General features: G+C 45.1%; 1 protein-coding gene across 3 annotated transcripts in view; it reads right to left on the bottom strand.

Moving 5' to 3' along the window:
- The window catches only part of CALCR (calcitonin receptor), a 143196-nt gene extending 142714 nt beyond the window's left edge, over positions 1 to 482 (bottom strand). For all 3 annotated transcript variants that reach the window (XM_082194160.1, XM_082194159.1, XM_082194163.1), the window contains exon 1: positions 71 to 482. Coding sequence is in view for 2 of the 3 variants with exons in the window: in XM_082194159.1 (XP_082050285.1) it covers positions 71 to 79 (9 nt within the window). In the remaining variant the exon portion in view is untranslated. The remainder of the gene's footprint in view (positions 1 to 70) is intronic.
- Positions 483 to 12434: the final 11952 nt, after the last annotated feature.

The following is a 12434-nucleotide window of genomic DNA, read 5'->3' as shown; positions in this document are numbered from 1 at the left end:
GCGGCTCCCATCGCCGGCGTTTCCCAACATTAGTTCCGCCCCAAATAAACGAAAACTTGCGAGGACTCACCGCTCTCATGGATCCGCCAGGAGCGAGTCGGTGTTCTCCGCTTCCCCGCCGAAGCAGCTGGTTGCAATCCCGCCTAGGAAGCCGAGAGTCGAGTGGTCGTGGCGCGAGTTGGTTCCTTAAATCCCATACAAAGAGAGCGCGCGGGGGAAATCGCCACTGCCAGCAGTAGCAGCAGCAGCAGCAGCTTTCCAGCAACCCTTGGAACCTCCAGCCCCAAAGACCGACCAGGGGCAGAGATCAAGCCCAGCGGGTCTTCCTGCAGACTGGGCAGCCCCTTGCAGGCTCAAGCGAGCTGCTTGCACGCCCAGCCACCAAGCGGCCAGCGCGCAGCCAAGGAGGAGCAGCGCCTCCTCGCCCCGGCCCCAGCCAAAGAAGCCAGGCGCCGCTTGCGCTTTAAAGGAGCCGCACGCTCGGCGACGGGAGAGCGCCGCTAAATGGCGCAGGAGCTCGGCGAGCGGCCGTCACGGGGGCGAGACGGGCGGGGGCTCCCTCGGGAAGAGGAGGGGGCCGAGAGCCGGAGCGCGGTTATTCCCAGCAATGAGGGACGCCCCCTTTCCAAAAGTCCAAAACCAAAGGAGAAAGACAAAAGGAGAGCCTCTGAGCGCGTGTGAAGCGCCTCCCCACCCCCTCTCCCCGAGTCAGAAACCACCTTGGCTCTCTGCAGAGCTTCCTTTCCAACCCGATCAGAATGAAAGGATCTTGATCACACTGGGGGGGAGAAACCAGCCATCTTTCATGGGGAGATGGAGCCAATGGCACCCCCCCGCCCGTACCCGCCCCAGAAAACAAACAACAAAAAAAAACATTGAGCCCAAACTTACCTAGCAGATCCTTCACAAAGACAAATGGAGGGTGCATTTGCAACCCTCTTGTTGCAGCCTTGTTGCAAGCCCTTTCTGCTCTTGCCTTGACACCTATCAATCAGTTGTTTCTCTTGGCAGGAAGATGGTGCCTGATGCCACCTGAATGTTTTGTATGAGTGTAGCCACATTCTTAAGGAAATCTCCATTCTGAAGGAAATCAGCCCTGAGTGCTCACTGGAAGGACAGATCGTGAAGCTGAGGCTCCAATACTTTGGCCACCTCATGAGAAGAGAAGACTCCCTGGAAAAGACCCTGATGTTGGGAAAGATGGAGGGCACAAGGAGAAGGGGACGACAGAGGACGAGATGGTTGGATGGTGTTCTCGAAGCTACAAACATGAGTTTGACCAAACTGCGGGAGACAGTGGAAGACAGGAGTGCCTGGCGTGCTCTGGTCCATGGGGTCACGAAGAGTCCTAAACGACTACACAACAACAAGCTACAATTCCTTTCACACACACACAAAAGATTACCCAAGGCAAGGTTTGTGGAAGGGCAAAACCATCATCATCATCATCATAGGAGAAAATCATCACCGCAACACCACAGTGCGCCTCTAAATAAGCAGTCAGACCTGTGTGAGGAGAAACAGCAGCATGCTGGGGCCTAGGGATACAGCGAAGTAATTTTAGACCCTGGACTTGAACAGTCTGAGGGTGTCCCTCAATTCCACGCCTTTAAATGACCATGCTATTATCATCCTTAACGATTTATTAATTGCCTTCTAAACAACCGTATCAGGACAATGTACACTGGGTGGTCATTTGGTCAGCAGCAGTGGGGGAACCCCAGACTGGGGGTCCTGCATTTCAGCCCCAAGAAGCTGCACTGCTGTTGGAGCCTTGCATCTGCCATGTCAGAGAGGACAGGGGCGCCTTTTTGTGAACTGGGAGAGATGCTGGAAACTTGCACACCTCCACAAAATTACAAGAAGATGACAGGTTCAGAAAATTCTGTTCTTGCCCTAGAAAAGATTTGCTATTATGCATAGAGAACAACCCCCCCCCAAAGAGTTCTGCAACTGTGCAGTGAAATCATTTGCAAGTTTACCTAGAACTAAATCCACTGTGTTCAACAGAGCTTACTCCCTAGTAAGTGTGTGTAGGTTGCAGTCCTCAGAAAAAGAGGTGGAATCTGCACACATATAAAAAACGCTGTGAAAATGCTTTTAAAAAAACGTTTTGAAAAATACATTGAATTTCGCATAGCTCGCTGTCACCATCTAGTGCCACATTTGTATGTTGCACTTTAGAACACATTTAAAACATTTTGTGAAACAAGACTGCCTGTTTTTAGAACTAGCTGCCCAAACAGCAATTGTAAGATGTCACAAAGCTTTGATATTGCTGGAGGTGGGTGGATGGGGTAGAATTGCCTCTTTTTATGTCTCTCTGCTCAGCTACTATATTTGTAAATTACAAAATACTACAAAAACACAAGTCTCCAGCCTTTTCTCTTTAAAACAAACAAACAAACAAACCAGAAACCCATGCCCCACAAAAGGCCACCGTGAAACTTCCTAATACCTGAGGAAATTGAGTGCATAAAATAATAATTATGAGCGACAGATTTAAAAACAAACAAAAAACAACTTGCAGCATCTCAAGGATCACCTACTTGCTTCCTTAGGAACGAGGACATCCTCGGGAAGGGATAGAGCGGCGATACAGAAATGACCCTTTAAAAAATATAAATGTGCTTGGCTCATACATATTCATGTTCACTGTATTTGCTGGCACAGAATCCAGAGGACTCAAGCTGTTCCAATGTAATTTATATTAAGATGCACTGAACGAAAAATACTATGGTAAGCATTATGTAATTCAGAAATGTACACCTTATTTCAAAATTTGGGGATGTCACAAACTGACAATTAGGTGTTGGACTGAATGGAGGATAGGAATAATGAGTATCTTTTTTTAAAAAAAAAAAAGTGGTGAGAATTTCCCAAGAGATCTATTTCTGATTGCCTCAGCATCAGCAGGTATTTTCCAGCTGTGCTTCAGAAAGTGAAGGCTCTCTGGACCCATCTAAGCTTATGGTACAAGGTGGTATATGAAAGCCTGGCAAAAATCATTCATTGAAAGGCAAGGAAAGCATTCTACAAAAGAATACAACTCAGGAGCCAGAGGTAGGGTTGCCATATTTCAAACAGTATTTCAAAATCCAGACAGAAATGTTGTTGGCAAAGTTGTTGATTTTTGCTGTTTTTGAGCTATTTTTTAAAATGGGAAATCAGCAAAAATGGCACTGCCAACATGGGCTGCCATATGTCCAGATTTCCCCAGCCATTTGTCTGATTTTCGTCCAGACACTGGTGCCAACAGCAGGATTCCAGATATATCCGGGAAATTCCGGTTGTATGGCAACCCCGCCAGAGAATTAGTTGAAGGTGACATACAATTAGCAAACTATGACATATTATAGTTGGGATACTTTTTAGTTTGGAAGCACTAAACACAGAAAATAGATGAGCACATCTCAAATCAATTAAAAGCACAAGGCAAAATAATATTTTTTCCCCTTTTTTCTAAAGTTGAAAGCAGGGAGCCAAGGCCTCTGCCAACAAGCTTTCTGAACTGGTTGTGTATATATATCCACAATATGCCTGGGGGGGGGGTTGGGGCATCTTGTGGATACAGTGGTACCTCTGCTTATGAACTTAATTCGTTCCGGAGGTCCGTTCTTAACCTGAAACCATCCTTAACCTGAGGTACCACTTTAGCTAATGGGGCCTCCTGCTGCCGCCGCTGTGCAATTTCTGTTCTCATCCTGAGGTAAAGTTCTTAACCCGAGGTACTATTTCCGGGTTAGCAGAGTCTCTTAAATCAAAGTGTTTGTAACCTGAGGTGTTTGTAACCCGAGGTACCGCTGTATTCCAATATTAACAGAAGGACTGGTGGCTATGATTCCAAACATATTTCATCATTTGACTTATTGGTTATTGTATTTTACATGGCTGGAACTCACCCTCAGTTCATACACCCTCAGATGGACAGGATATAAATTCTGTAAAGAAGGGAAAAAGGAAACCCAAGTGATTTTTGCATTGTGTCAGAATTACATTAAAGAGGGTGCCTGGTGGACTTCTCTGGAGAGGGCAGCTGAGGGGCCGCTGCTAAAAATAGACCCTCTCAAGTGGGACTGTGCACCAAACCTCATTTGGTGGGCATACTTGTTGAGGGACTGTGATGCTTATTTCAAGGCAGGGGTAGCTAGGTGATGCAGGAATATGCAGCTGTCCCATACAAGGATTGAACCTGCAAGCTTGGTGTTATCAGCACCATGCTCTAACCAGTTGAGCTAGCCAGGCTGGTCCCAAGGTCCCAAAGCATGAAGGCTTTCAAAAGCCAAAGTGTCATTTGGAATTGAGATTGTGAATATGATAAAGAACTGGCACACTCTGACTCCACCAGACAGGAGACCTGAGGCCACAGAAAGATTAGACCTTCTGCCTCTCAGCAAAGAAGGTTATGGCAAGGGAGAGACCACCTTGGTATTGGCCCACTGGCCAGTGAAGGAGCAGCTGCTGTTGTACTTGCTTTCCTCCTTCCTGTGCAGTGCTTAGAAAGTATTTGTCACTTCATCAGGGCAGCTGCTGGAACAAATGCATTGTAGTGGGGGATGCCTTGTTCACTGGAACATATTGTTGATGAGAAAACAGTCTATATGATGAGGAGTCACGTGATAATGAAGGACTTTTACATGTTGCAGCAGAATGGTAGAAAACCGTAATCAAAGGCAGAAGAAAATTAATGTCAGAGAATAACTTAAACCCTGTGAAAAATGAAAATTAAATTAGGGCCTCTGAGCATCTGCAGAGAGCTTTCACCACGGCAGTGGTACCTCGGGTTACAGACGCTTCAGGTTACAGACGCTTCAGGTTACAGACTCTGCTAACCCAGAAATAGTACCTCGGGTTAAGAACTTTGCTTCAGGATGAGAACAGAAATCGTGCTCCAGTGGCGCAGCAGCAGTGGGAGGCCCCATTAGCTAAAGTGGTGCTTCAGGTTAAGAACAGTTTCAGGTTAAGAACGGACCTCTGGAACGAATTAAGTTCTTAACCCGAGGTACCACTGTACTAGGTTAGGAACAGGTAGCCACTACAATCTTGAGCTTTAGCACTTCTTTTTTTTCAGAAAATGAACAATGAACGCCATGATCAAGGCCAGCCCTACCAGTAGGTAGAAAAAGGAAATGTTGGGGGCAGCGGGCCCAGCTGTTCCTCCTGAGCCACCAGTCATGTTCTTCCGTTGAAGGACAGAGCTGTGTGTGACATACTGCAGTTCCTGCAGCTCCTAAACCAGTCTGGTTTTTCTCAGATGTGGCAATGGCTCTATCACCAGAAAGATTCAGCTGCCACTCCAATTAGCTTCTGTACATGGAGAACTTTGCCTCAGGTGACAAAATGTCTTGGGCTTACTAAGAGGTGATATGAATAAGATTGTGAGCCAGAAGCTGCTCGTTCACATCTGGCAAGTCATGAAATTCACTAGGTGATTCTGCCTTACCAAGGGTGGGGAGGAAAGCTTAGTAAAATAATTTTTAAAAAACTACAACTATCTTAATGCTAATGCTAATCGAGAGTCCCATCCTGTTGGAGAATTTCTGTTACCCAAAGGGAAATTTGGTGAAATGTTACCCCCCCCCCGACACTCAATTTATCTGCTTGCAAATAGAGTGGATAATTTTGAGAGGCCATCTGCATGCGTACTTCTAGTTTAAAGCTCTACTTGCTCAGAGATGTCAATAAGAAGAGTGGAAGTCAGCCTGTGTCTAGACTGGAGGTTTTCAGAGTTATGTAGCATCTGTTATGTAAGTTTTTGAAGGTTTCTCATAATTTTTGTTGGAACTTTTCTTTCTTGGTTAGTTGATGGATGCAACACGTTTGCTGAACGGCCTGACCTCTTCCCGTCGTGCTCAAGTGTTGTAGGTCCTGTCTGTTCCAAACATGTGAAAATATATCGATGCTCCTGGTTTTAATCATATCGTACAGAATTGTCAGCACTTTCTCCCACGGACATTTCTTCCTCCCAAAAAGCAAGCTGTTGGCAAAGAGGAAATGGAATTATAGTTCTGAGAAATGAAGTCTCTTTATTTTAAGTACAAGCAGCATTTGAAGCAGTGAGAAGGCTGGAAGCTTCCACACATCGCTCTGCCAATGCACTTCAGTCCCAGGCTAAAATATCTTTTCTATTCAAGAGCTGGGCCTTCTTGGAGGAGAAGGTGCCAAGTATGTTAAATTCTTCCAGATACCATTTGATTAACTTGACATTTATACTCACTGTCAGAAAAAAAACAAACCCTCATCTTGCGTAGAACACAATTTCGAAATGAGTAAATAACAAAAGCAGCAGAATAATAATAATTAGACCACAATCTTATTATGGCTAGATGATGTTGCTCCATTGGTGAAGAGTGAGGTCTGTGGGCAGGATGCTGCTGCCAGAGGCCTCTCCTGTGGTATACCTGCTGAAAGTTCTGCTGGTGTCAATGGGAGGCTGGAAGAGCATTCCAGTGACATGTCAAGGGCACCTATAGTCACCAGAATGCAAAGCCCACTTGTTTCCCTGGGGCACCCAACAAACTGACCCAAACCTATGCCAGCCCTGGATCGAGGATTATTCCCCTTCCATTGGAGTCAACACAAGGGAGGGGGAAATATGTGCCTCTCCATTTCCATCCCAGGCTGTGGTGGATGTAGTGGGCAATCCATCATGGAATCTCATTCACAAACCGTAGACAGGATTACTCCACCACAGCAACCTCAGCTTTCCAAGTTCTGGCCCTTATGTATTCAAAATGGCAGCACCCCGGCACAAAAGGAGGGGCTTGGGGAAACCCCAAGATTTTACAAAAACACATTTAGGTGGGAGAAAAACACAAACAGCAGGGAGAGGCAGGCCAGTGAGGACTGAGTGGGCTTAGTGGCTAAAGAATGCTGACTGACTGTTGGGGGTGACCAAAATTAGAGGGTAGTGGAACGGAATGGAATGGAACAGACTATCCAGGAAGAGTTGGCTGGCTGATGAGTTGGAACTGTTGTACTCCGGCATTTTGTTGCAGATCCCACTAATAATAGTAGTAGTAGTTATAGCAGAAGTGATAATAGGAATAATAATAGTTTTTATGTTAAAAATAGTAGTTAAGGTTTATTTTAAAAGCTGAAAATAAAACTTCTCTCTGCCTGTTGCTGAGAACTGCCATTCTACACTTTTTAGACATTGATAGAAATCAGAGTGTGTTTTACCTGTAAATGTCTTGACCCTCCCCGGCCAGGGAAGGCACTCTTCTGATAGTTAACATCTTTATTGACCGAGGGTGGCACTGTGGGTTAAACCACTGAGCCTAGGGCTTGCCGATCAGAAGGTCGGCGGTTCAAATCCCCGTGACGGGGTGAGCTCCCGTTGCTCGGTCCCTGCTCCTGCCAACCTAGCAGTTCGAAAGCACGTCAAAGTGCAAGTAGATCAATAGGTACCGCTCTGGCGGAAAGGTAAACAGTGTTTCCGTGTGCTGCTCTGGTTCGCCAGAAGTGGCTTAGTCATGCTGGCCACATGACCCGGAAGCTGTATGCCGGCTCCCTCGGCCAAAAATGCCAGATGAGCACCGCAACCCCGGAGTCGGTCACGAGTGGACCTAATGGTCAGGGGCCCCTTTACTCTTTACCTTTAAAGCCCTTACAGCAGCTTCCACAGTGCTCCAGATACACACGCATGCACACTTCTAGATTTTTGGCAGCTGTCCATAGGTCTAGGCCCTGCAGAGCAGTTGCCCCCTGCCAGCTTACATACCCTCCTCTGACGGGTTGTGCTTCTGCAACCTGACACTTCTCCCGTACAGTAGTTGCCACTGCTCTTCCCACTTCAGGCCCCTCCTGGTTCTAGGAGACAGCAGAGCAGGGGAAGGTGGGGAGACTACTGCCCCATCTGTCGGCTGAACAGCCTCTTCTTCTTCCACCACATCTGGCACACCTTCCTCCATCTCAGAGTGTCCTAACTTGCCTGCTCCACTGGCTCCTGCTTTGTGGGCAGTGTCAAACCCCATGAATCATTGGTCCCCTCTTCTGGGTCACTTTCCTGGCCCCCTGCCTCCACCCCACTCTCTTCAGAGTCCTCCAGCTCCTGACACTAAATAATTGCTAGGTCAGACCCTTGGTTCATCCAGCCCAAAGTGACATGTTCTCACTGACAACAGCTCTCCAGGTTCTTCACAGGGGACCATTGGAGGCTTCCAAATCTGGAGACTGAGGCAGCAGGCCAGATAAGGGCCTCCAGGAGAAGTTGTGTGACAGCAAAGGGGAATGGCTGGGAGAAGGGGATAGGGGTGGGTTTCAGGAACAAAAGCCAAGGTCTGCTGCTGCCCTCACCATCTCCTGCCTGAGGCAGTTGCTTTATGCTGACTAGTAAAAGGGTAAACTCTGCTGTTATGTATTCAGTGGTCTGTGTTTGCCTGAGCTTGAGTCTGGACTAAGGATTCTGAACCCCTGTGTTCTGATTCAATACATGATATCCACAGTACATTTCAAGATTTGGGCCTCTGCCATTGGCCCTTAAACTCTGAGTTATGATTTGGAGCTTGGACGTTTAGACAGCCAATCACGTTGGGAGTGGGAGTGGCCCAGGCCTTCAGAAATGTATATAAGCATTTGCTTTGCCCCTGTTGTCGAGTTCTGCTAATTCAATAATGGTTCTTGCTGTTATCACTGTGTCTTGCCTCATGGGAACCCACCGACACTTCATCTGCGCTCCTTGTGAATCAAGGATACAGGCCAAGTTAGAATCAGATTGTGGTTAAATGTCTGTGCAAAGAAATGTAGCCTCATCTTTAGCACATCCTCCCTATTCATTTCCTTAGCAGGGGAAGCCCCACACATAAACATAAGGAGGTCCCCTGTCTCTTGGCAGGAGTGACTGTGAAAACCTTTCCCCACGGGGGACCTTTCCAATATATTTCACACATCCCTGATGGAGAGTTCTTAACATTAATTGTATTCTAAAAACATATTCTAAAATGTGCAGCTCCAGCTGATTTCTGGCCCCCTTTCAGATTCTCCGAAACGTGAGATTTTAAAAAAGGAACCGTTTGGGAGCCTAGATAAATGGACGCAATGTGCTTTATCTGATTTATCTGTTGCTTTTGTAGTGGCGGTGATCAAGCTGTGTGAGCCTAATAGCATACTCGGCCCTGGAGGGATAGCTGTGCATGGAGAAGTGACTGAATCTTATAATCCTATTGTAGGGAAAGCATTCAATTTCCAAAGATGCTCGGAGAACCACCAGCATATTCACAGTTCTAAATCTCTGTGGGATTGTTCCACCTCACTCAGCACTGATCATCCTAGGAAAATGCAGAGTACAGCAGACCATGCTCAAGAAAGCGAATGCATTTGACGGTGTTTGAATAATTATCCTAGCTTTATCAAATTGTCAGATAATCACAACAACAATCTGCTTTTATAATGCTGTTTCATTGTTTTTATGTCGTATATTTGCATACCGCTTAGGGAATGTAAATTTTTTTTTCAGTGGTTTAGAAATGTGTTGAAATAAATAATATTAATATGGGGAAAATAAGTATTAATTTCCAAAACACAAAAAATCAGTGAAGATATATTTCTGATGATCCTTTGGAGAATTTCAGAACCTCATAAACAATAGCTATGGGTAAGGGCATCTAACCAAAGTTCAAAAAAAAGTATGAGCAAGACCAAAGCCCTCTCAACATTATAGAAGAGCAAGCACTTGGAACATCAGGTGTGGCAGCCAGGTGAGCAGAACAGGTGAGCTATTGGCTTCATCTTGGACCCTGTTCTAGGTTATTTCCATGCAGACCTGCTCTTACCTGTAGCCCGACTTGTACAGGAGCGAGCTTTGACTAAAGCCTTCTTTCTTATACCTAACAGCCTTTGTTGCAGTGTTTGGGACGGGAGCCCTGATAGTATTAGATTCTTGAGGTGAGCATCCCTAGATGTTACAGAGGAGAAGAGGAGAACTCAACTTGAACTCAGTTGGAAGAGGTTAGTGATTAAGATGAATAAAAATGTGCTGGGCTACCCCCCCCAAAAAAAAACCAACACCTCACTGTAGTCAACTGAAGGCAACCAACCATGCCCTGGGCCTCCCAACCTCTCTCAATGCCAATGAAAATTAATTAATGAAAAGAAAGAGAACCCACCCACGTGATGCTGACACAAAAACCTTGCATGTACACTATGTAAAAGAATACATAGTGTATTCTTCTCCATAGAGGCATACCAGTAATTGATCGTGTTTGTATTAGGAGATGCCCTGAATTAGAGGACCTTATGCATTATATCTTGCACTGCCCCTTATATACTGAAGCATGAGAATGGTTTTTGACACCTATAATAATAAGGTCCCCAGGCCAGAATCCTTCTGACATGATTCTATATCTCCCTGCAGACATAGATAAGTATGTGACCTGGCGTGTAGCACTTTTTGCATCTGCCGCCAAGAAAATTAGAAAACATTATATAGCCGAGATCGCTATCAACTGTAAAGGAGACGAATTTATTTGACCCCATCTACACCAAGCTGTTTCTTTCTCACTAAACTTTGTGCATAATTGTCTATTGTATTATTTAATATTACTTTTAATATATTAGTGGCCCTGCAGTGATTTTAGCTAATAAATGTTTATTGTCTAATGTTTCAATTTGTATACAGTATTAAGGAGTTTCTATAGCTTTGTGCAGATTAGGTCATGTTTTGACAATGTAAATGTTTCAAGCTTTTGTATCAAACTAGTATAGATTTTATTGAATGACATTGTATGCATTGCAGCAGCCTTTGGCTATAAGCAATAAACTTGACAGACTATATTCTTCTCTCCCTTCTTCCTCCCCCAGCCTTATACTGTATACAACATTAAAGTCTCACATCGAATATAACTGATCTGTAACAAGGACTTTATGAACTGAAAATAGAGACAATATATGTACTTTTATGTGACCCACGAAAATCTTTAATTATATATATATATATATATATATATATATATATATTTGCTTTCGTAGATTTTCACGGGTATAGGAATGCAGGTTTTGGTGTCTTCGGGTGTCTTCCCGTGTAAGAGTCGGGGTGTCTGGGCGACGTTTCGACGAGGTCTCACTCGTCATCTTCAGGCTGGTGCTTTCGGCTTCTTGTTACTGGAACAGAGCAGAATCTGGTGTTTGAGTTCCTATAAATACTGTTGAGGGGTGTGGTGTATAGCCTCCAACGTTCTGGGCAGAGAGGAAGTTCCTAGATTAGTGTGCCTTTTCTTCTTTTGTTCCTTAATTACTTGAGGTATATCTTGAGTGATTTCATGAGTGATATTCTGAATACCCCTGGGTGGGTCATTAAGTGTAGATTAGTTGCTAAAGCTTTCGTGTCTTGACCTCTTGAGCTTGTGAAGAGTTTTTCTGAGAAGATGGCTGTGCTGCATTTAGTTGTGCTCTGGCTTGGCTTCGTGTATAAATTCCACTCTAAAACCCCAGCTACCGAAAGGATCCTGAAACGAACTGAACTATCCCTAATCAGAAACGAAATACATAAGAAAAGATACCTACTAAACCAAACCAACAAAGAGCTGCTCACTCTTCACCTCAAACTATGTAACAAAATCCACCCTGCACTCTGGGACAAATGCAAACAACTAGCCGTCTGGAGAGCTGAAACTGAGACCTCACATAAGACAGACAGACACACCAACAAACTCTACAAACTAGAGAAACGCCAGAAGCCCAGCCACCATCCACAACAACCCATGAAACAAACTGTACATAACATATCAGACAGGATCCTCACCCCAACTGAAACCAAAGTACTCTCCAAAGGTTTCAACTTTGCAGTCGCCCCGAGACGCATCCCCACGGAAAACATCATATGCGGAGTCGAAGCTAGCCTGACCAAAATCGACCCAGATGAAGCCAATAAAATCAGACTTGAAGTCACCAACATCCTCTGCTCCAGCAAACCACCCAGAAGCAATTTACACAAAGAAGAACAGAAAGCACTCACCAACCTGAGGAAAGACAACAACATAATCATTCTCCCAGCAGACAAAGGCAACGCCACTGTTGTGATGAACACATCGGACTACCAAGCAAAACTATCAAATCTACTCCAAGACCCTACCTACCAACCTATAAAAACAGATCCCACCACCTATCTGGAAAAAACCACCAAATCCAAAATAAAAGCCTCTCCTATCAGTGAAGAAATCCAGCTAAGAATCATCCCCAGAGAAAAATCATCCAGATGCCCCAAACTCTACGGTCTCCCCAAGATACACAAAGAAGGAACACCACTCAGACCAATAGTCAGCTCCATAGGCTCACCTCTACAAAATCTTGCTAAATTTCTCGCTAAGCAACTTCAGCCCTATGCAGAATCCATCGCTTCACACGTTACTAACTCCTTCCAGTTCATAGAAACAATAAAGAAGCAATACCTACATCCCGATGACCTACTTGTGAGCTTCGATGTTGTATCTCTCTTC

Source organism: Podarcis vaucheri (assembly GCF_965113315.1).
Source record: "Podarcis vaucheri genome assembly, chromosome: 12".
Lineage (NCBI taxonomy): Eukaryota > Metazoa > Chordata > Lepidosauria > Squamata > Lacertidae > Podarcis > Podarcis vaucheri.
Note: the sequence above shows the minus strand (reverse complement) of the source record. Positions and strands in the feature narration are given on the sequence as shown.